This window comes from Lissotriton vulgaris, chromosome 12 (assembly GCF_964263255.1).
Source record: "Lissotriton vulgaris chromosome 12, aLisVul1.2, whole genome shotgun sequence".
Taxonomy (NCBI): Eukaryota; Metazoa; Chordata; class Amphibia; order Caudata; family Salamandridae; genus Lissotriton; species Lissotriton vulgaris.
In genome coordinates, this window is record NC_141700.1 from 744,617,512 (window position 1) to 744,641,480 (window position 23,969).

Consider the following 23,969-nt stretch of genomic DNA (forward strand, 5'->3'; position numbering starts at 1 on the left):
TATGCTCCAAGATATCATTTTTTCTCTGTGTTCTCCCTGTCCTTTGCGCCTCTCTCCCAAGCTTTACTTTAGGCCAAAATACATGTTTTTGGGGTAAATTCCTTCTGCACTATGAGAAGCAGGCAAACCCATTGGAAGAGTATTCAGTGTCTGCTCAAGGAGTTGTTTTTTACCTTTCTCAGTTGAGTTCATAGCCTTTATTGAGATTTTTGTTTAGCTCAAATTATGTTTTCCCCCACCAGGGCTACCTCCCTACCCCTTGTGTATGAAGTTACCTTGCTGGCAGGGTGGTCCTTGGACCTTTCCTCCTCATCAATGCCCTCCCCAGCAGTCAGGGAGCCTTTTCACCCTCTGGATACTGCGGTTGCAATGTATGTGGTAACCCTGCTGACCTGGAGGAGACCTCGGGCTGCTACCCTGTGGCTCTTCAGGAGCTCTAGGCCCCAACATCTGTGTTCCAGTTTTGCTACATCTCCACAGCCTCCACTGATGATCCAGAGATGGTGAGGCACATTAATTTGTGGTAGCGCAAGGAGTTCAATTAAACCTCAATGGTGAATGCCTTGCGGCGTCCTAGTGACTTGCGTGCAGCGCATCCACCATGTTCTCCAACATCTATCCCCACACTATGATTTTTATTTTAGTTATTAATGGTCAGTTGCCAATTTTAGTCAGTGGCAAGTGTTTGAGAAAGAATTACGTACAAAACACACTAGCTCATCCACAGTTCAGCAAACAAACCTGTAGTATCCTGCATTAATATTGTAGGTGTTTTACCACCCCTGCTCAGCCTGTGCCTGTGCTCTCACTCATTAGAATGTTGGAGTCTGATGATGCCTCGGAATGTTGGGAATGAGGGCTGAAGTGACAGTTGGTCATGGGCGGAGCAGCTGACAGGCAGCTCCTGGTGGGGCTCTGATCCACCACATAACTACTTGATGTTATCAACTTTACCACCTGTTATCTTTATGAATAAAACATTGTGAATTACTCCTTCCTGAGTGGACCCATTTCACTGCAAAACCCTTCAAGAGTAGACGTTTACAGTGCTTCATTTTAGAGACTAGTATTAGTTTAGGTGTGTGCCTCGAAGTGATTTGCTTACAGTTATTGCGGAACATTTTTTTGTGAGGTTTTAATGAATCTGAAATTAAAAGTTTTCAGGCTCTCTGACTTTCTGCATACCCTCCGCCTTCTTCAGATACCTTCTCTAATGTTTGGTGGTGTAGCTGAAGTCAGTTACCTGCTGCCCAGTGAGCAGCACTGTCTAATGGAGTCCAGAAATCCAGGAAAGGTTTTCTTATGGCAAGGGTACTCACAGAATTATTCAGCAATCCAGGCACATTTTATGATGGCAGTGGCATGTGTAAAGTTGTAAAATGTATAAACAGTTTTGCTAAAAAGCATTATATTTTATAGTTAGGAAACATATTAAAGAGCTTAAACGTTTGTGTCTTGTAGAAAAATGATGATATTTGCAAGCAAATCAAACTACAAAATCTCTCATTAGAAAATGGTGGCAATTCCTAAGATTTTATTTAATTTTTGTTGCTTGTTAAAATCTTGGAAGTGTCAGGCAGAATTCTATAAGAATTCTATTAGAGGAAAAAAGGGAGTATCTAACATTGAACATACAAAATGTTGTCACAGCGTTTCAAACAACAAAGTCATTCAAAACCTTTTACAAAAGAAGCAAGCTATGTTTAAGGATGCACAGTTTTTGGCAGCTTTAAAAATATGTTAATATTTTAAAAAGTATATACAATTTAAAAAAGTTGGAATTATGTGGTAGAAAGTTCCTATTATTTTAACATTGACATATTGAGAACGTTTTTCAAGTGATAATTTCATCCACTGTGAACATATTTCTTTATATTTTCTCACAGCGGTATTCCACCACAGGACCAAATTGTTATTTTTCTATAGAAAGTACTGTAAGAAGGAATTGCAATTCTGTATGCCCCATGCATGTTCATTTTGATTGCAATTAAGAGTTGTTTCATTTCATGACCATGATAAACTCCGTATCTAACAGTAGGTCTCAGAAGATTTAAAAATAAATATCAATGCATACCTGCCAAGGCTGAAAATCAATGATGGTGGCACAGGAACCATGATGGAAAGGCCCTTTACCCGGTATGCAGGACATTAAATCCTGGAGGGCCAGTGCAATCGCATAAACAGCTGTGTAGATGTTGTAGGTGAATCTAAAACTGGTGACATACTTGCTGTTCTTGTAAAGATCCTCTAGATTTTCAGTCCCAGTGCACAATTGTTTCTTGCTATCCTGCAAATTTAGGGAAGAATTGAGGTCAATCCACTTGCATCCAAAAGCTTCAGCCCAAAACTCTCTGATGAACATGTAACCTGGGGTCGCAAGAGGACTAAGGCTGCGTAGGTAATTCTGAAAGCCTATCATCTCTCCATTGTGATTTTCGAAACCGATGGTGCCGGCGAGTAGTTTGGAGAATTTGTCAGTGGAAAAGAGAGCAGATGTTGACCAACCTTCGCTTGCAATCCATATCTTTTCGGTCACGTTTTGTCTCAATAGCTCATCAAGAATTGGGATCATGTCGTAGTCTGTGGCAAAGAATACAATTGCCTTGGCTGTTGAATTTTTGATCCTTTGGACGATATGGAAAGCATTCTTGTCAGCCTGGCTTGTCACAATGTTCTCAGAGAAGGCCACACAGCCTGCATGTTTAGAAACCTCTTCCTGCAGTATCTGGAGACCTTGCTGGCCATAGTCATCATCCGTAGCTACAAGGCCTACCCAGGTCCAACCAAAGTGCGAAACCAGCTCAGCCAGCCCGCGGGACTGGAAGTCATCACTGGGAATGGTCCGAAAGAAGGAAGGAAACTGGTTCCGGTCACTGAGGAGAGAACTTGATGCAGAGTAACTGATCTAATGAGGAAAGAAAACAATTTAGCATGTGGTTGTATACATATTTTTTTTGTACAGGCTTTGTGTCTCAAGTCTCCTCTGAATGGGAAAATATATTTGATGTCTTTGCTCACTTGACATTGTTGGAGGAAAGACATTACTAAATTTGAAAGCAGCTTTCAGAGGACATTTTTTATATTAAGGATGTATTAGAAATATGATTTGAGAAAATCATGACAGAATCCTGGTGTATTAGATTAGTGAGTCTGGTTTATGTTATGGAGGACACATGACTAACGAGCCCTTTGATTAGGGTTCTATGACAGAATTTCGACTACAAAAATATCGACCTACAAGAATATCGAGTCAACAATATCGAGGGCAAAAATATCGACATCCTATCTACAACATGGTAAGTACAAAAATATCGAAAAAATAATATCGTTGTAAAAAATATCGATGTTAAAAATATCGATTTTTTTTTAATATATATAAATGTAAAAGTAAGTATATAACACTAATAAATAAAATATACATATTTAAAAGTATCTAATAATGTTTAAAATTAATAAATAAAACATATATATTAATAATACATTAATTAAATATATACAGTAAAGATATAATATATATGTACTGAACAATAAGTATTAATAATTAATTTACTAATTTCTAAATTAATGAAATATATTCTAATTTACTAATACATGTACAAACATAAAACAATAACATACATAAAATGTAAGTAATATTAAAAATAAAATAAACATGTGATATTTTAACAATTAATTATATAAAACGTTGGATAGCGTAAGGGTAAAAATTACTATTCCTACTCCAGAGAGTGGAACAGTAGGGAAAGCGTTTGATAGCGTAGGGATAAAATTACTATTCCCACTCCAGAGAGTGCAACAGTCGAGAAAACTGACCCTGAACCCAAAAACCACCCCTTTACCCACGAACTGAAAACTGACCCTGAACCCTAAAAATACCCCTTTACCCAAAAACTGAAAACTGACCCTGAACCCTAAAAATACCCCTTTACCCAAAAACTGAAAACTGACCCTGAACCCTAAAAATACCCCTTTACCCAAAAACTGAAAACTGACCCTGAACCCCAAAAATACCCCTTTACCCAAAAACTGAAAACTGACCCTGAACCCTAAAAATACCCCTTTACCCAAGAACTGAAAACTGACCCTGAACCCTAAAAATACCCCTTTACCCAAAAACTGAAAACTGACCCTGAACCCTAAAAATACCCCTTTACCCAAAAACTGAAAACTGACCCTGAACCCTAAAAATACCCCTTTACCCAAGAACTGAAAACTGACCCTGAACCCTAAAAATACCCCTTTACCCAAAAACTGAAAACTGACCCTGAACCCTAAAAATACCCCTTCACCCATGAACTGAAAACTCACCCTGAACCCTAAAAATACCCCTTTACCCATGAACTGAAAACTGACCCTGAACCCTAAAAATACCCCTTTACCCATGAACTGAAAACTGACCCTGAACCCTAAAAATACCCCTTTACCCATGAACTGAAAACTGACCCTGAACCCTACAAATACCCCTTTACCCAAAAACTGAAAACTGACCCTGAACCCTAAAAATACCCCTTTACCCATGAACTGAAAACTGACCCTGAACCCTAAAAATACCCCTTTACCCATGAACTGAAAACTGACCCTGAACCCTAAAAATACCCCTTTACCCAAAAACTGAAAACTGACCCTGAACCCTAAAAATACCCCTTTACCCATGAACTGAAAACTGACCCTGAACACTAAAAATACCCCTTTGCCCATGAACTGAAAACTGACCCTGAACCCTAAAAATACCCCTTTACCCAAAAACTGAAAACTGACCCTGAACCCTAAAAATACCCCTTTACCCAAAAACTGAAAACTGACCCTAAACACTCAAAATACCCCTTTACCCAAAAACCCAAAAATGACCCTGAACCCTAAAAATACTCCTTAACCCAAAGTTAAATAATATTATTTAATTAGCAATTAATAATTAATTAACAATAACAATAAAGTAAATATATTAGCACATAAGCTGTAATTAATATAATTTAATAATTAATATCATTTTTCCCCAATTAATTAATTAACAGTAACTAAAAATTATATATATAAATAAATTACTCTAATAATGTAATTAACTAACCAATATTATTTAATTACCAATTAATTACTAATTTAAAATATGTACAAAATTATATTAATTAATTAACTAATTAAAATTAATTATTTGCCAATTAATTAGTTATAAATATTTAAAAACATATATTAATTAATTAATTATTATTAAATTACTCCCCACCCTATTCCCCTATAAACCCACATCCCGCTACAGAAAGTATATATCAATTAATCAATTAATTATTTCCCAATTAATCAATATTAATTAGCAAATAATTATAATTAATTAATTAATCCTACTAATTATTAATCAACTTACCATAATTAAATTACTTCCCACCCTATTCCCCTATAAACCCACAACCCGCTCCGGTACTAAAACATCAAATTTCCTTATAAATTTCTATATTATTATAGAAAATGTATACACATATAATAGTAATTATTTTAAATACTTAAATTAAACATATACCACATACATAATAAAAAACTATAAAATAATACAAATATCGATATTCGTGTCATCGAAATTATTAACATCGATATATATGCTATTGATATTACTAACTTCGATATTACTTACATCGATATTAAGTATTTCGATATTACTTACCTTGGGTCGATATTCTGTCCTACGATATTCTTGCCTTCGATATTATGCTCCTTCAATATTTCAGACTCGATATTATGGTAGGTCGATATTTCCAACTCGATATTTTGACTGTCCACCTTTGATCAGACCTATAATGATAGTTTCTTTCTCTAGGAACCACCTTGTGAAGCCCTTTGTATAGTGTGAAGTTTTCTGGGATTAGGGATCTTTCATGAAGAGCCCTATGTGAATATATCCTGCTCCTGTAAAAACTCCAATGATGCTCAGGAGGAATAAAAGATTCAAGCCTATGTCAGAAAACAATTTTGTTAAAGGAAGCAAGAGAGATAATCCTTAACCAGTGAAACTACTTTTCCTTGAGGCTGATGTATGCAATGTCGCAGGAAGTCGCAACTTCCTTGTTTTACAGTATGACGTCTGAATTAAAGGCACCACCTCTCAACATTCTAATAAAATGTAGAGAATATGATGAGCTCATCTCAGTACTCTGCAGTGTATAGTTCAAGAGGTCACTGAGAGTTATCCAACAGGGTCGAAGCATGTCAAAGCAATGATCACTCCTTCTTAGTTCCATTTAGGTTTGTACAATCTTCCCAACTTTGAGAGTCTTTTCTCCACAGGATGTGTCTCTTCGTTACAAGCCCTGCCCTGCACATATTGTGCCGCCGACTTAAGCCGTCTTTTAAATATGTTTCAGTCCTGCAATTACAATCTGTGTGTGCAGTTTAAACTGCTATATCCACCTGCCAAAATAAACCTTGTGTCAGGCCTAATCTTTCCTTTTTAATACATATAAAATCCACCTACGGCAGGCCCACAATAGCGTATAGGATAGGGTGCATTGTATTTAACAAGTTGGACATGTATTTTTAAGATTCAAACATCCTGATAGTTCAAAACTTTACATTTATTGTTTACTACAGCAAGGGCTACCTCTCCTATAGAATAACAAGTGGGTTAACTTATTACATTTAGGAAGTGCTAGCTTTCAATTTTAAGCAGGTAGGAATGCTGAGTTTAAGCAAACGCGTGGTTAAGGCAGTGAGTGGTCGAGATGTGCGGATGGCGGGAAGAGAAACAGGAAGAATCAGGAGAGGGAGCTCTGTGACATGGCCTGGTAAATTGGGCTGGGATATGGGGGGGGGGAATATTTAAGGGTGAGGTTCAGTTTTATGGCTCAAGGCAGGGCGGATGGGGTAGTTTTTTAGCAGGGGGATGGGTTTTAGTGCTCAGGACAGGGAAGAGGTCAGGTAGATTTATGGGCTGGGTTTTGAGCCTCACCGCAAGGGGGAAGAGGACCTTTTTTTGTGAGACAGACCACTAAGCGGTTAAGGACCGTAGTAATCAGGTCAAAAACTGGGACTAATGTGTAATTCTCCAGATCTTCAGCTAGACAGATGGTGGATTAAGGATACCAACTTCTGTAAAATGCACACTGGGTCTATTCCCGTCCTTTTATTGCAAGCGCCATTTAGGGCCAGATGTAGGTCGCCAATTATCAGTCGGTAACGGCCGATTTCGGCCGTTACCGACCGGTAATTGGATTTTGACATGTAGGGGCCATTATTTTACAGAATCGGTAAATTTACCGATTCGGTAAATTTACCGATTCTGTAAAATACCGAATCGGTAATTTTACTGATTCGGTAAAACCCAGATGTAGGTAGCACTGTTGACAGTGCTACAGGCCTTCAGAATTCGGTATTTTACCACCCAATCCAATTGGGTGGTAAAATACCTAATTCAGGTGTAAATGCACACCTGTGCCATGTGACACACAGACATGCCCTTAGGGCATGTATGTGTGCCACATGGCACACAAGCCAGTACTTGGGGTGCTAGAGGGTGTCAAAGTGACACCCCCTGCACCCTTGCAGGATTCGGTATTTACCGATTCGGTAAATACCGAATCGGTATTACCCATTGATTCCTATGGGCTTCAAGGCCCATAGGAATCAATGGGGAATCGGTAAATACCGAATCTTACAGATTCGGTAATTGTGTTTAAAAAATTACCTACATCGGCCTCCTTCTAATTTACCGATTCATAAATACCGAATCGGTAAAATTCGGTATTTATGAATCGGTAAATTAGATTTACCTAGATCTAGCCCTTAGTCTACAGGGGGCAATACAAGAGATCTTAATATGTTTGTCATAGCTGGCATGTAGTTGAATGGTTAGGGCAAGCAGATTATGATCGCTAATAAGTGTTTCTTCTACTCTGACACCAGTAGTCACTGGGATGAGAGTTACATTTATTAGAATGTGGTCAATTATAGACTGGTGACCACCACCTACAAAGTAAAAAATGATGGCCTACATGGGTAGTAGGACACATCTCCGTCCCTTCCAGAATGGGTAGTGAAGTGGCACATTAAGGTGGTGAGCTTCAAAGCTTAAACTGCCTGTTATATACAACCAGAAAGCCTCCAGAAGGAGAAAACAATGTTACCTCTGCCCACAGGCACATTTGCACTCAAGAAGGTGAGAAAATTAGGCATTCAGGAGCTGTACATCGCAAGAAGGCTACCCACACTTTTTAGAGTGGGTTACCTGTTCTGTATAGCTAAGAAAGGTTTCTACTATTTTTTAATTGGTAGAATAGAGGGTTCTGGGTAGAAAAGCTGGCACGCACACCCAGATGTGGTCACTTCAGGGGCAGAGTAGCCCATTGGCTACTTGCACCACACCAATAATGCCCAAGAAGTCTCAGATTTAAGGGCTCCCCTTGACACCAGAACATCAATTTCAAAAAAGGGCAAAGAAGAGACCAGTGTCGACCACAACAGGTTCTACACATCACAAAGGTGAAGGCATAATACTCTGCACCTGTGGCAACCCACCTGGAACTGCTTGACTGCGACTCATCCTGGACCAAAGCTCGGTTCCCCCGAAAAGAGGGACCCCTTTGAGAGCCAAAGGCAACTGCAGACTCCCCTGGACTAGTAGCATTAGTCCCCTGCACTCTGCAGGTAAAAACGGGGAACGTCGTTTACGACGCGACTTTTAGCACGCAGTGCTATTACAACACGGTTTTTAAATCGCATTCTATTACAACGCATGACTCTGGGGGCACTCAAGGATAGGGAATACTTTTAATTTACTATCCAACACCTTCCCTAGTGTCAACGGGGACTTGTGTTGGAATAGTAAATTAAAATATTCACTATCCAGGGCGTGGCTTGGCGGGCGAAGATGGCGGTCGCAGCCTTGTAGAGCTCCCGCCGGCCCGGACTTAATTCGATCATTTATCCTGACCCCCGAGCCCGCTGTTGGTACCCAGTGCTTGCTGTCGATCTGGCGAAGTCTCCTGTCTACTTTGGTGTGTCGATCCTGCATTTCTTCCCTTCCTGTGATCGGAGGGAGGCGGCGGTGAGGTGCGGCCTGGTGACCGGCCGGAGACCGGGGTCCTCGAGTTTCGCGACGCCTGGTGGCAGTTGAGATCCGACGGGTGCGGGTGGCATCCGCTACTTCGCCCTTGGCTCATCTTTCTGGCCGCGATCGTCTGGAGATCGGGACGGTGCCAATAGCTCCTACTTATCGGCTCTCCCCCCGTGTGACCAGCGAGCGGCGACGGCAAGGAGTGGCCCCGCGACAGTCGGGAGACGGGGTTCCTTGAGCCCCGAGGCGGCCGGGGACGGACTGGCGGACGGTGGTGGCATCCGATCTGCCTCTCCTGGCCCGGCCCACTGGATACGGCTGCCCATCGACCACGGAGCCTCAGCTTCTTTTTGTACTTTGGACAGCCGCTCGTGGGGACGAGTGCGGGTGTGGCCTGTCCAGTCTGGGTGACGCCGGGACCTCAATTTTCGCGACGCCCGGTCTCGGCGGCCGGCCCGCATTCCTCTCTGGGGGTCTCATCTGGGCCGTCCCATTCAGGACTTGTGACAGTGCCCGAAGGTTCGGGGGTGGTGTCCGCCCTGCCCAGCGTGTGCCATGACCAGGGACAGAGGAGGTGGCCCGCCTAAACATGGCCCCATCGATAAATTCACTGGGCCGAGTGGTGGCGCCGGGGCGGCCGGTGGCAGCGGTGGCCCTGGGCCGGACAATGCAGCTATACTGGCGGCCATCACCCAATCCCGAGACATGCTTGATGCCAAGATTGGGGCGGTTGGGGCGGATGTCACGCTCCTGCGCCAGGACCTCCGCAAAGCGGTGGAGTGGATCGCTGGGGCTGAGACCCGTATCACGGAGACCGAGGCGGACATTGGTGGCCTAAAGAAGCGGTTGGCGGAGGTGGAGAGCATCCAAAAGACACTGGCGGCCCGCGTGGAAGATGCAGAAGGGCGCGCGCGGCGCAACAACCTCCGCTTCATTGGCTTTCCGGAGCGGTGCGAGAAGGACAACATGGAGCGGTTCTTAACCGGGTGGTTGGAAAGCTGGCTCCCCGAAGGGGCACTGTCTACGTGCTTCGTGATCGAGAGGGCCCACAGGGCTCTGACCCAGCGGCCGCCGGAGGGCGAGCGCCCACGACCTGTCATCGCTCGCCTGCTGAACTATCATGACCGGGATGTTATCCTGCGGGAGGCGAGGAACAAGGGCTCACTCGCCTTCGAGAATCATACTATCATGATTTTCCCGGACTACACGAAGATGGTACAGCAACAGAGGCAATCCTTCATGGACGCTAAGGCTAAGCTAAGGGGCCTCAAGCTCCAATACTCGCTCCTGTATCCGGCTCGCCTGCGGGTGATATATCAGTCTCGGACCCATTTCTTCGATTCACCGGAGGAGGTGTTCCGCTGGACCGATAAGGCGGTGCGACTCAGGCCCCATGCTCAGCCGGGGCTGGACCCGGGCAGGTCCCAGGGATCGTCGCCGGAGCGGACGGATCGCCCTAACAGGAAGGGCCGCCATCGGAGGTGTCGCTCCAAGAAGAGATCGGCTTCCGCCAGTGCATCGCAGTCGGGTGGTGCCAGGGACTCGGAGCACTCCGATGCGGGCAGCTGAACATTGCTGGGTCTGCACGCACTTTGTATGCTGAATACTGGACTGCTCTGCTTTGGCTGGTGAGACTGTTTCATTCTGTCCTTGATGTGCCAGTCGGTTCCCATGTGAAGACTCCAGTTATTGCCATGGGACGCAGTGGGGCTCGGGGGGTACCATTTGTGGGCCTCAGACCCTCACGGATGTGAGTGTTGTTGGGGGGGTGGTGTGTGTGTCATTGTGGGGTTGTTGGGATCCATTGGTATGGCGGGCCCTGGGTCCTCTGTTTTGGACCCGGGTCTCTCCATGCCGCGACAGATACTTCAACGTTTTCTGAGGTATTGGGGTGGTGGGTGTGGGGCGTGGGGGAGAGTTCTGGTGTTGCGATTGTTGGGGGGGTTCTGGGTTGGGAAGGGGGTGCTGAGTTTGCGGGCTGGGGGGGTGGGTCCACACGTGTCTGAGGCTTTGACTTTTGTTGATTTGCGGGTTGCACCAGGGCGGGAGGGGGGGCCGGATTCTGGACTGTGTATTGACAATGGCTGATACTGCGACTATGTCTCCTTCAAAGACCCTGCGGGTGGTGACATGGAATGTGCGGGGTATCCTGGATAAGATCAAGCGTGGGGCTGTGCTGCGGTGGGGGAAGAGGGAGATGGTGGATGTACTCCTGCTCCAGGAGACTCACATGCTGGGCACCAAGGCCCTTAGCCTTCAGAGGTTTGGTTATCAACAGGTTTATCATGCTGGCTTTACGAGGGGGCCACGGGGGGTGGCCATATTGGTGCACCGTAGGGTGGCTTATGTTCATGAGAAGCAATGGATTGATCCTCAGGGTAGGTTTGTCTTTATTAAAGGCCTGCTGGGTTCCGAGCCGGTGGTCTTTGGAAGTGTATACGCCCCTCCCCCCCTGCAGTGGGCATTGTCTGAGCGGCTGTTTGCGCTGTGGGACGAAATCCCCGAGGTCCTGACCATGTAGGGGGGTGACTGGAATGAAGTCATGGATGTGGGCCTGGACCGCCTGAGGCGAGCACATGAGGTGCCTGACCCCCCCCCCGCGGCTGCTCCCACCCGATTGTGTGCGACTGTGCGTAGTCTGGGCTGGATTGATGTGTGGCGGCATTTTCATCCCGCAGTGCAGGCCTTCACGTATGTATCGGCGGTGCATGGGTCCTTCTCGAGGCTCGATTATTTGTTTGTACCGGGTGCCTGTCTGAGCCATGTCAGGGATGCCGCAATACTCCCCAGGGGCCTCTCAGATCATTCCCCTGTCATGGCCACCGTGACCCTCCCCTCTAAATGGCAACCCTTTCGCTGGCTTATGTCCGCCTGGCAGCTGCAGCGGCCGGAGTACGTGGCGCATTTACGCGAAGCAATCGATCACTTCTGGCGCGAGAACTTGGTGGGGGGGAGTCGATGCAATTGTTGTGTGGGAGGCGCTGAAGCCTACACTCCGGGGCATTGATATAACTTGGTGTGCGGCCGCTCGGCGGGAACGTCGGGAAGCCATTGTGACTTCCGCGGCCCGCGTGGAGGAGCTGGAGCAGCGTGGTCGGCTCGGGGGTGACGAGGGCATCGTGCGACAGCTCCTGCAGGCCCAGCAGACGTATGCCTCGGTTCTATATGAGGAGGCCCGACAGGCGTGGCTCGCCACGCGCAGCAGGGTGTACCAGTGGGGCGATAAGTCCTGCACCATGTTGCATAGGCTTTGCCAGGCGACTTTCCAACCCCTAGAGCTGCCCGGTCTTACGGCGGAGGACGGCTCGGTCATGACCGACCCGGGTCTGTTGGCGGCTAGCTTTGCCCGCTACTACGAGGCACAATACGCTCCTCGTGACCCCTTGGCGGAGGGCGAGATTGCCTCATACCTAGACGACCTGCTCCCACAGGCAGTCCCAGATGAGACTAGAACGGCCTTGGAGGCCCCGCTCACGTCCGAGGAACTTGGGGAGGCCCTTGGCCAGTTGAATACTGGGAAGGCGCCCGGCCCGAGCGGTTATCCTGCCGAATTTTATAAAAAGTTCCACGTCCAGCTGGGACCCCACTTTCGCAGCGCCCTGGAGGCGGCGCGGACTAGGGGCGAGCTGCCACCTGACTGGCGTCATGCCGAGATTGTGGTCTTTTTGAAGCCGGGCAGGGCGCCGGACCGGCACGACTCTTACAGGCCGATCTCCCTTCTTAACATCGAGGCCAAGATTTTGGCGAAAGCCCTGGCGAATCGCCTTCTACCCCACATCGCCGACCTGGTCCACCCTGATCAGGCCGGGTTCATGCCGCGCAGGGCCACCCGGCATAATATCCGGCGGGCACAGGCGGCGATCGACGCCATGGGTGCTAGGGATGACCAGGCCGCACTTCTTCTTGCGGACATGGACCGAGCCTTTGACTCGGTGAGTTGGGCGTATTTGTTCACCTTGCTGGCCCGCCTCAATCTAGGGCCTGTCTTCTTGTCCTATATTCGTCTCCTATACACCAATGTTACGGCGTCGGTCCGTGTGGCCGGCGCGGTCTCTGGGCGCTTTCAAATCGGACGTGGTACTCGACAGGGTTGCCCGCTGTCCCCCTACCTGTTTGCCCTGGCCATGGAGCCCCTGGCGTCGCGGATACGAATGGATGCCCATCTACGTGGCTTTTTCTGGAATGATAACCTAGCAGATAGGATTGCACTATATGCGGACGACATCCTCCTGTTCCTCACCGATCTGCGGCGCTCGGGTCCCCAAGTTTTGGAGATCATGCGGGGGTTGGCGAGGTCTCGGGGCTTCGCCTTAATCTGACTAAATCGACCCTGTGGATTCTGGATGGCGGAGTGGTTGCCGACCCATGGGTCGCCGAATTGCGTGTGGCGACGGACGGCCTGAAGTATCTGGGTGTCTTCCTCTCGACCTCGCGGGCCGTGGCCTGGGCACGCAGTGTCTTGCCGGTGTGGGAGCGGGTCCAGACAGATGTCAAAACGTGGTCCAGGATGCCCCTCACGATCTTTGGGAGGTCGGCCATCTTTAAGATGGTGGCGCTGCTGAGGCTGTTGTACCAATTCCAGAACTTCCCACACCCTATTGGCATGGAGTGGTTCCGCCAGGTGAACTCCGTGCTGAGCCGCTTCCTGTGGGATGGCGGTGCAGCCAGGGTGGCCCTGAGGACGTGCTTTCTGTCCACATACTGTGGTGGTTTGGCCACATCCGACCTCCTCTCCTACTACCAAGCGTCACACCTGCTTGTCCTCAATGAATGGTGGTATGGGGATAGGAGTGACCCGGCCTATGCCCTGGAGAGACATCTCATGGGAGATCACACGCTCCACACTATTCTCTATTCGGCCCGTATACGCCGTGGGTTGCCGTCGGTAACTAAAGTGGTATTTGCAGTGTGGCGGCAGTCTCTGCGCCGCATGGGTTGGTGGGGCAAATTAACAGCTGAAACGCCGCTGTGGCACAATGGCATGCTCCCGGAACTGGCGGCCTTGGCCGGGTTTGAGGGTTGGGAGGCTATTGGAATTACACAACTGGGCCAGGTCGTATCAGGTGCCACCCTCAAGTCCTTTGAGGAACTCCGTGTGGAGTTCCAAATGCCTCAGTCCCAGTTCTTCCGTTACCTCCAGCTGCGGCATGCCCTTGCCCCGAGCATTGCCGGTCTTGACTCCCTGCCGGAGTTCAGCCCACTTGAGGCGAAAGTGTTTATGGGAGACTTGGGAGACAAGAAGGTCTCTAGGATCTATCAGTCACTTGTTACTCACTGCTCCTCCACTCTCAGCTCCCTTCGGGAGGCATGGGAGGTAGACGTGGGCGCCCTAGATGAGGACGATTGGAGGGAGGCGCTGGAGTCCCCGCGCGGCACCGCTGTTGCGGTTCGGCTCCGCCTGATACAATTCAAATACCTGCATCGTGCCTATTATACACGTGAACGTCTGTGGAAGGCTGGTTTGATTGCGTCATCGTAGTGCCTGCGCTGTGGGGAAGTGCCTGGCTCCCTGCTACATACGGTGTGGTTGTGTGGTCGCCTGGCTGGATTCTGGAGGGGCGTATGGAGTTGCCTGGCTGAGGTCCTGGGCTGGGATCTTCCTCGAACCCACCGGCTGGGCCTGCTGCATATCATGGAAGGGGTTGGGGGCAACATGTATAAGCGCCATCTGTTGCTCCTGGGCCTGGTGGTGGCCAAGCGTGACCTGGCTCGGGCATGGAAATCTGTGAGGGCCCCCCCCCCTGTCTGCATGGAAGGCTGGGCTAGACTATTTCATGGGCCTTGAAAAACCGGTCTTTGAGGCGCGGGGCTGCCCACGCAAACATTTCAAGATTTGGAAACGGTGGGCCGACTACCGTGGCCTGTCCTTGGAACCCCCGGCGGAGCAGGAGGAGGACATTTGATCGCAGTGACACTTCTGGCCCGAATGGCAAAGCCCTGGTTGCATTATACCTGCTTCTTCTATGTACATCGTCTTTGTGTCGCTTTCTGTACATGTGTGGTGGGGGGGGGGTGTTGGGTGCGGGTGGGGGTGTAGTTGGGGTTGGGGTAGGCTGCTAGGGCATCTTTAAAGCTGAGCTTCATTGACACCTGCTTCATTGATTACTATGTATGTCACCATTACATTGATACTGTTGTGGTGATCTTGGTGTGTGAAGATACCACATTCTTGATACTCTTCTGCTCAATAAAATTGGTTGTGAAAAAATATTCACTATCCAACACCCATTTGTATTATGCGTTGTAAAAGAATGCGTTATAAAAACCGCGTTGTTACAGCATGCGTGCTAAAAGCATGCGTTGTAACAACGTACATCCGGTAAAAACATCATACTGGTACCAAAGAATTGCTGGCCAATGGGCCTTCTGAAGAAACGGCCAAATGTAGATGGTCCGGTGCATTGTGGGAAACATAATACTGACCTCCAGCAAGTCTACTGTTTTTCCCCCGGACCTCCGGACATTGAAATAACTTTCTGATGAGCTTATAGCTGTCAAGGCTTGTTGGTGGCAAGTTTGGCAACCACCACCTTTTTTCAATACTGCACCTCAAAGGAACTCTGCAAAACCTTCATCTAACTGCAGCTTCGTTTTTGCCTATTTGTACCTAGTTCTCCTCCGGCACCATGTGCGTGGTAAAACAAGCTCCCCAGCATCTCCTGATTCAGCACTACAGACAGCTAGGACAACTCCTCATCTGGGCTTCTCAAGTCACCTATAATTGAACTGACTGCTGTGACTTGATAAAGGGACCCGCAACAACTTTACCCTCATTGGCTTCCACTCAACTCGACCTGCAATTTACTGATGGTCACAAGTGCTTTTTACCATTGACGGCAATGCTAAGGTTTTGCAGTATTGATTTGCAGTGTTTTATTATTGCTTCTAAAATCCATAACTCCAGTTGTATTGATTTACTTCATTTTAGTATCTATATTTAAATACAAATCTGCTTTATTTTGATAAATTAGTGCAGGATTTCTTTCGAGTCGTGTCAATTACTTATCGTCCATGTCGGTACACTGAAATGCTTAACACATGTTCATCTAGTAAAGCCTGACCACTGATCTAAGGATTTATTATTGTGAATTCAAGGACTTTCTTTGGGGTATTGGGAGAGTATTGCATGGTGAATCCTAACCAGCATCACCACATAATACTTCACCTTCCTACAGCTCACTTACATATATGCTCACAGACAGTAGTAGAAGTGGGCAGGGTAATATGGAATGACATTTCTTAACTTTTTCTATTTGATCAAAACAGTTCCCATACATTTTATTTAAAAATAACCATTCCAGCACCCCCAACCCTGCCCCTCCCCTGCCCTGCCTCTCTGCCCCGCCGAAACTACCTCGACGGGCCGTGGCTGGTGGGGGGATGGCAGCCCCCATTTTTCCTGAAGGAGATATCCTGGAGGCCGTATCACACTGGTCCTTTGTGTTCGGCACCTATAAACTTCTAAGTTCCAGACAGGAAGGGTCTGTTGTGTCCCTGCAGAAAACGCACAGTAGTGTCTAGTATATTTCTGGGTTGTCACCTGGTGAGTGGTGGTGGCAGCTGTAGATGAAAAATCTCCTCGTTGATTCAAGTTTGTCTTCGCAGTACTAAACGTCATAGTTAGCAAAAATGGCAGACATGAATGCAATACCAAAAGCCTTCAGAGGCACTAATTGGAAATCCAACATGTGTCCTTCCTTGGATCTGAGAAAAAGCAAGGAAGTGAAAAATGCTAATAGTATCATGTGTTATCTATCACAGCATAATGAAAACCTCGGGCCAGATGTATTTACAGTCAAACAACAGTTGCTGCAGTGCATTGCATCAAAGTGAGAGAGCAGAACAGCACCATGTCTACTAAGATATACTGCTGTTTCTCTCTACCTCTATGCTGGTGCACTTTGGGTCGATGTGTGTCAAGCTCAAACCTCTGCACCAGAGTGCACGGGTTTGTGTGTGATGTATACCACACGTTTTTGTACTGGAGCGGTGCCCTCCTGTACAAAATACTGGGGCATATTACCAAGGTTGGCGATATTGAATTATCGCCGCTTTAGCGGCCGTTTTCAGCCGCTAAGCGACGATAATTCCATCGCCCTATTACCAAGCTGTCGCTAACACTAGTTAGCGACAGCTTGTAGGCGATAGCGAGCAGTTTGGGGCCCGCTTTGCATGTCAGCGATATTTATCGCTAATGACATGCAAAGTGGGCGTACCCAACCCGTTAGCGACTGACAGCAGTCGCTAACATCGCTATCGCCTATTACCAAGAAAGGCGAAGCGATGGAAATATTTGCGCTAAGCGCGAATATCGCCAAACGCTAACGCCTGCAAATACCAGTTCTTTGCCATGTCATTCAATGGGAGGTGGATAACATGGCTAACAGCATTTGCACGCTAATGCGTGAACACTGCGGGTTTTCCAGCAATATTCACGCTAACGCCTGCAATATTATCACTTTTGAGAGAAACGTTGGTAATAGGACGTTATCTCAGCAATAATATTGGGCGAAGCGCGGCGTTAAAAAAACTAACGCTAAGCTCAGTTAGCGATAAATATTGCTAACTGTTGGTAATACGCCCCATTGTTTTTAGACATAAATGACTTTTTTCCCAAGTCTGTGTTTCTGTTGTACATTCCAGTATACATGCAAAGAAAATGTTTGGAGAACATTTAAATTTTCTCCAATGTCATGCCTGCCTCGAGGTGGCAGAAAATCCTGTCTACAATTTTTGAGTAGATAGGGCTTTGCTTTAAAACCCATGGGTGCTTGCATGGGAGTGCCTAAATAGCATGCCTTCTTGATGCAAAGTAGTGCAAAGCAGTACAAATTGGCGCACACTTTTGTGCTGGAAAATAAATCCCAGTCTTACATATGGCACCGCTTTGTGTCACTTTTGGATTAGCAAATCTAGGCTCTAGTATTTTGCTTATTTACTTTTCAAAAAGTACACAAAGTTCAAACATACACACAGTCTTTGAATAAATAATTTGGGTTTGCAGAAAGGACTTCTTACAAGAGTGACTCACCAGGGGTCCACTGAATCTGTTTCTTTTCATGTGCCTCACCACCTCTGATTTGAGGATTAAGATATGGAAAGATTAAGGTAGAAAGAAACAGATGCACCTTTTGAGGACCGCTCAGTATAGGCCAGATCTACATAGCACTGTTTGCTAAATATTTATTGCAATTTGCAATCAGTATTTCTGCGACCAGTATGGTCATTTGCAAACTGACCTATGTACTAATATGTCAGTTCATAAATTAACAATTCCTAATAGGTTGCAATTTGACCTACCTCATGATTACTAATGAGGAAGGGTCACGAACTGCGACACACTTTTAATCCCAGCCACCACAGCGATGGTGACCTGCTGGGGTCAGCAGATGACAATGTCTTTGATTGATTTTAAATAAAGTATTTTTTTTAAAGCAACTCATTTTCTTTAGAATGAAAACAAGGATGTGTTATTTTTTCTTTTTAAATGAAAAGTGTGTATTTTATTTTTAAAATGTAGGCAGTGGTCCCTGGAAGCATTGCCTACTCTTAAAAAATATTTCTGTCAAAATTCAAAAGGGGAAGGCGCCCCTTCCCATTTGCGAATGGTTTACCACCTCCTTGTGGTAAAAGATGAATGATTTTCGACCAGAATTTGGCCACCAAACATTGATTCATACTACGGCAAATTGGCATTTGGAAGAGATTCCCTAAACATGCCCCTTCTAAATACAAATTCAAAGTTTGGTCGCAAACACAAATTGTGAGGCGGTAACATGGTGCTCTATCATAATTTATGTTTTTTACATACAGAAAAGCCTTTTGGCAGTCACAAATGGTCCGATTTTGCCTATCGGACCTTTTGCAACTAAAAAAGGCTACATTAGTCTTGCCCTGTATCCTCTCATGCACATGCAAATAAGCACTGGCCTTGTAAAGAAAAAGAATATTTACTCAAACATGCTCATTAACTCCATTGGGAGATTGGATATTTTTGCAGATCTCAATTTGCTGTCCTCTCATGAAGTAAAATGTGTTAAGAGGTTGTTCTTGGATCAAGCTTTGCTGGAAAGAGAACAGTGGGAGCTGCAGAAACCCTCGGTCGGGGAAACGAGCTCCTTAAGATTGTTGTAGCCCAAGTTCACCACCAGCAAGATAGGTTTCTGTTAGCCAGGTTCAGATCCAACTCACTTAACTGTCTCCTGTTCTCTTCAAGTGGTTGGGACTTTCCAGATTGTAGGTTGACCTGTGGCTGCAACAATAGGTCTCTGCAGGACATTCTTCATTTCATTAAGTTTTGCAGCTATTTTGGTAGGCCCAGGAGGCAATTTTCAGTCCTCCTGCTGAAGTCCCTGAATTTTCCTCAAGAGCAGCAGACCTTGGTTTACCTACAGATGCTCCCCAATGAATTTGTCATGTTTTTTTAAGCTTCCTATGAGCTGCATTGATGTCTAGGAGACCGAAACCCGATTAGTTGCTCTGAACCTGTTGTCCTGGGCTTTCCACTTTTTTAATGATTGGCATTTTCAGGTGTAAATGTACTATTGAGATGATTTTATATTTATATGTATTTTATTCTTGTATGGTTGTCTTTGTCACCCAAAGAAAGACTTTATGATGATGATGATGATGATGATGATGATGATAATGACTAATGAGATATAAATATAAAGGCCATTTTTGCAAAGGCTTCAGTAATCCAGTAGGACACTCCCACTCCTCCAAGAGGCTGATTGCCAAAGCCTCTGAATGTCTACACTTTGTGCAAAGAGGTGAGGTGACCTCATTCAGATAAGAAGTCTTTCAGAACAATGCAAATGCCTGTAGAGAGGGTGAGTAGATGATATACTTCATGGTACATTCTTACGTATCAAAATTCTTGAACCACACAATCCCCTTTTTCATACCAGTTGGGCCTTGTTTAATCAACAAGTACCTTCTCTAGGGCAATTGTTGTACCATTATGAATGCCCATTTAAAGTGATGCATTAATACTGTAAAGGGAATGACTAATTCGCCTTTAGTCAGTTTTCCCCAGTGTTGTATCACATCAAATTACACACTTTGAAACATGTATGCAGGGGAAACATCAGGGCCTGTGCAAAGTTAGAACGGTAATTGAAGCACCTTTTTTGCACTTCTATATCGGGGTTACCATGGCATTTTGAATAAGCTAGATCTCTCTTTACATACCCTGGATTGACAGTGAAGTCGGATCACCATGTCTCACCTGAGGGAATCTATAGAGTCCGAGTATTCGCGCCAAGAGGATTGAACGTGTTGATGTAGAGTCTCCTATGATGGCAGCAGGTGAGTGGTTTCCCCAGCACTCGTAGTTCAGAAGGGGCGATGGTTGTCCTGAGAGTATCCAGAGCATGCCCTCCAGAGCTCTCCGGAGCATCCTGCAGGAATCATAGATCTGGAAACCCAGAGTGACGTTGGGTAAAAGGTTTGGGTTTCTGTTGACCTCATCGATGGCGAACACCATGGCTTGCAGCCATTGGTAGTTATCAAACACAAACCTGCAACCCAAAGTGGACATTCTTTGTTATATCTGTTCCCAAAAATGTAATATCCAGTCATATTTTCCAGCTCTAATATGGAATGGTTGTGACTGTCATTGCTAATAACAGACAAAGTGCAGGGATGAAAGGTCCTGCAACCCCACACAAAATATCACAACAATGTCCTGGTCCACACCTGAAGCACTTCCTGCTATTGCATGTCTTAGTTAACAGACACAGCTACAATGACACATACGCAACCACACACACTTCCTTCATGATGCAGATGCACATATGACATAGTCACACACAGTCAAACATCCACACCACAAACAAAGGTACATTTACAGTCAAACACATCACATGCACACACACCATGCTTAGCCATCTCTACACCACTACACAGCAGCACATCCTCCACACACACCCACACACACACAAAGGCACCCCATCCACACACAACACCATATCATCATCTACTCACATGCTGTCACAATTGCACAACCCACACACTGCACAAGTTTATTCAAGCTCATTCACTCCTCCATGCACACATAATAAATAAACTCTTGCCACAAATGTGCACCTATTCTGCCACATAAACACATAAAGCTGAATCTCCACACACCATAAACACACGGCACAAAACCCACAAACTCTACAAATACTTAACCATACACACCCCAACAGACACACACCTTCACCTCTACAATCACACTAAAGCAAACACACCTTTGCCACAAAGACCTGCCCACAAAGAAAAAGACACACAAAGAACTTGACTAATACACTTACATTCATGTGCTATTCTATCTAATTTAGATCACTGCCTCCACCCCTGCTCCTGATTACACATAGTTCTGCATTTGCATCCGAATAAAGGTGTGCAGCATTCGCTGCAGGTGAAAGCTGTAATCCCCCAAACAAACTAATCAGGATCATTAGGCATCTCGTCATATGAAACATGTCTGCATGCACCATGAGTGTATGTCAATTCTGCCTTCTAGAACCCTCCACTATTCTATTGATGGAGGCACAAATAGGTCTGCTGCTTCATTGCTGGCCTATATCAGCCACTGTTGATCCACTACAGAGACAAACCACTCAGGCCCAGATTTGCTAAGGTCTTGCATTACCCGCTCATCACGGCAGTGCAAGTTGCTGCCTTGTATTACTCTGCTCTGAAAATTGAGCCTCTTACCGCAATCCCTGGATGTAGTCTTTACTAAGAAAATGCTTAGGGACCAAGGGCTCCAATACTCTAGATCACAAGACCATGATTATCTGAGGGTAAAAAAATCGGTCAACTGGGTAAGGAGCGAATGGGAAAAGGAGGTCCGGTTCCCATATCTGGATTTGCTGCCCAACAAATGGTTAAGACACGAAATCTTAAAGGTTCGTGTGGGCATAAATCCATGGAAGACTGAAGGAAAAATAAAAGTAGCCCTGATCCAACCAGATGGTATTTGTAAATGTGTCCTAGGAGCAAGAAAATATATTTTACATATATTGCTTGACTGAATATTGATTTTAGCAGTACAAAAAGTGTTTTTACGCCCAATATTTTTAAAATATAAGGTGAATTCACGTGCTGACGCTGCTGGTCTTCTTACAGAAATGTCATTTTTAGATATTACAATTGCGCTGGGGAAGTTTTTGAAAGTAACTAGAGAATTTGTAATGGAGGCAACAAAGGAGGGTGGTAGATTTTACATTTTTTAGAGCTATCCCAATATTGTGATTTTATGGTTTTATATCTTTGTAAATTGGGTTAAAATGAATTGTGGTTTAATTATGTTATCACTATGTGGATCTAAAGTTTTATGCATGGTTTATAGACTATGGTCTAAATAAACATCGTTTTATCTATCTATCTATCTACTCTGCTCTGAGATGGCATTCCATGGGTGAAGGGTGGGTCTTTCCATGCATACACCCATGGCTTTTGGCACATTCCCATATTTGCTAACAACAGTTAACCTGGGAATGCATCAAAATTCCAGGTCTTCTCAGTGGAGGCATAAAAAGGAGAAATATGTTTATTTTATCCTGTTTTTTCTTCTTCCTACATGTGCTAAATTCTGCAGAATACGTCGAAAGAGGAAAAGCCTTAGAAGATTTTTTCTGCAGGAAAAACAATTCTGCCTGCAACGCAGGTACCTTTGCACTAAGGTACAAGGGTGCCTGCTTTAACGCTTGGCAGCCACTCGTGCACCACCACAGAGAAAGAGCAGGAATGCTCCATAACTTAGTAAATATGACACTTTCCTGCCCTCTCCATTTAATGAAGTGAAGTTCCATACAGCAAGTTGCGTTGCTGCGTTGCGCTGTGTCAAATGTTAGTAAATTTGCCCCATAGATTCCATTGTCCCTCTGTCTTGACCACTGCTAATTCAACTATGTCTCCCAGAGACTGCTCTGCCACATCTCGACTGCAATTTCTATGACATTGGTGCCCAAGTATAAAGGGTTGTCATTGTAGGATGCCATGGATTCTTACGTCTGGCATGTGATTGGTGCAGGCTTGGAAGTGAATGTGATGCTCTGATACACCCTGGCATCATGGACTGGAAAGATCCCACCAATCAGAACACTACCATCTTGCGAAAAGCCTCTCGCTCCATCCCTCTGTAGCTGGCATCTGGTCTCTGGTCTCTGGGCGACCAAACTTGGTAACAGGCAGCACACCAGGTACACAAGGGCTCTCTGGTAAAGTATACATTTGAGGAAGCACCTCAGGAGGATCCTCCCAGTAGTCACGAAGACGGTCCGGTCCATGTCACCTATGCACAGGACACGCCGGGCTCACTTCTCTTTAACCATGTCTCCGGGTTCATGTTTAGTGTGGCCCCACACCACTGGTAAGGCGATGGGTGCACAGCTGAAGTGAAGAACAAGAAGAGACAAAGTAAATAATACTGTCACTTTTGAATACCATGACAAACAATCAGGGTGTGAGTCTGCACCCGGAACACGGAGTCTCGCTCAGCAACCAGCAGCAACTACAGAATTTCCCACATCGGGGCTACTGAACATCTGGGAACCCTCGTACTCCCACCAATACAATTGATTGACCTGCCAGACTCCAACACTAGAAAAACATACTTTCAGAGTACCATTCTTTCGAACACTGTGAGAACGCCTACACTGCCTAACATTCAATTTTTGGGGACAAAGACCCGGCATAGAGACTTCTTCTTTTAGATCTGCATCTTCTCTACAAGGAATTTCCTACTCAACCTGGTCTCAAGCAGAGCTGGGTTGGAATTATCACCGGCTAAGCAACCTTGTGTATGCCACCTCAAAGCTTCAGCCCTGAGGAGTCGCGGAATCACTTTCCTATGCGACGAAACACGTGTCGGCTGGTTACAAAGACTATTAAATGAAGATACTTTCCAAAAAGACAATTGTGCTTTCTTTGACAGCAG

General features: G+C 45.7%; 1 protein-coding gene across 1 annotated transcript in view; it reads right to left on the reverse strand.

Annotated features, from left to right (window-relative positions):
- Positions 1-20,540, reverse strand: part of LOC147678542 (extracellular calcium-sensing receptor-like) — a 55,168-nt gene extending 34,628 nt beyond the window's left edge. Inside the window, exons 1-2 of the mRNA XM_086945684.1 lie at positions 20,268-20,540; positions 2,075-2,905 (exon numbers count right to left, since the gene is read on the reverse strand). Coding sequence (XP_086801810.1) covers positions 2,075-2,905; positions 20,268-20,525 — 1,089 coding nt within the window. The 5' untranslated portion in view covers positions 20,526-20,540. The remainder of the gene's footprint in view (positions 1-2,074; positions 2,906-20,267) is intronic.
- Between the last annotated feature and the right edge of the window lie 3,429 nt (positions 20,541-23,969).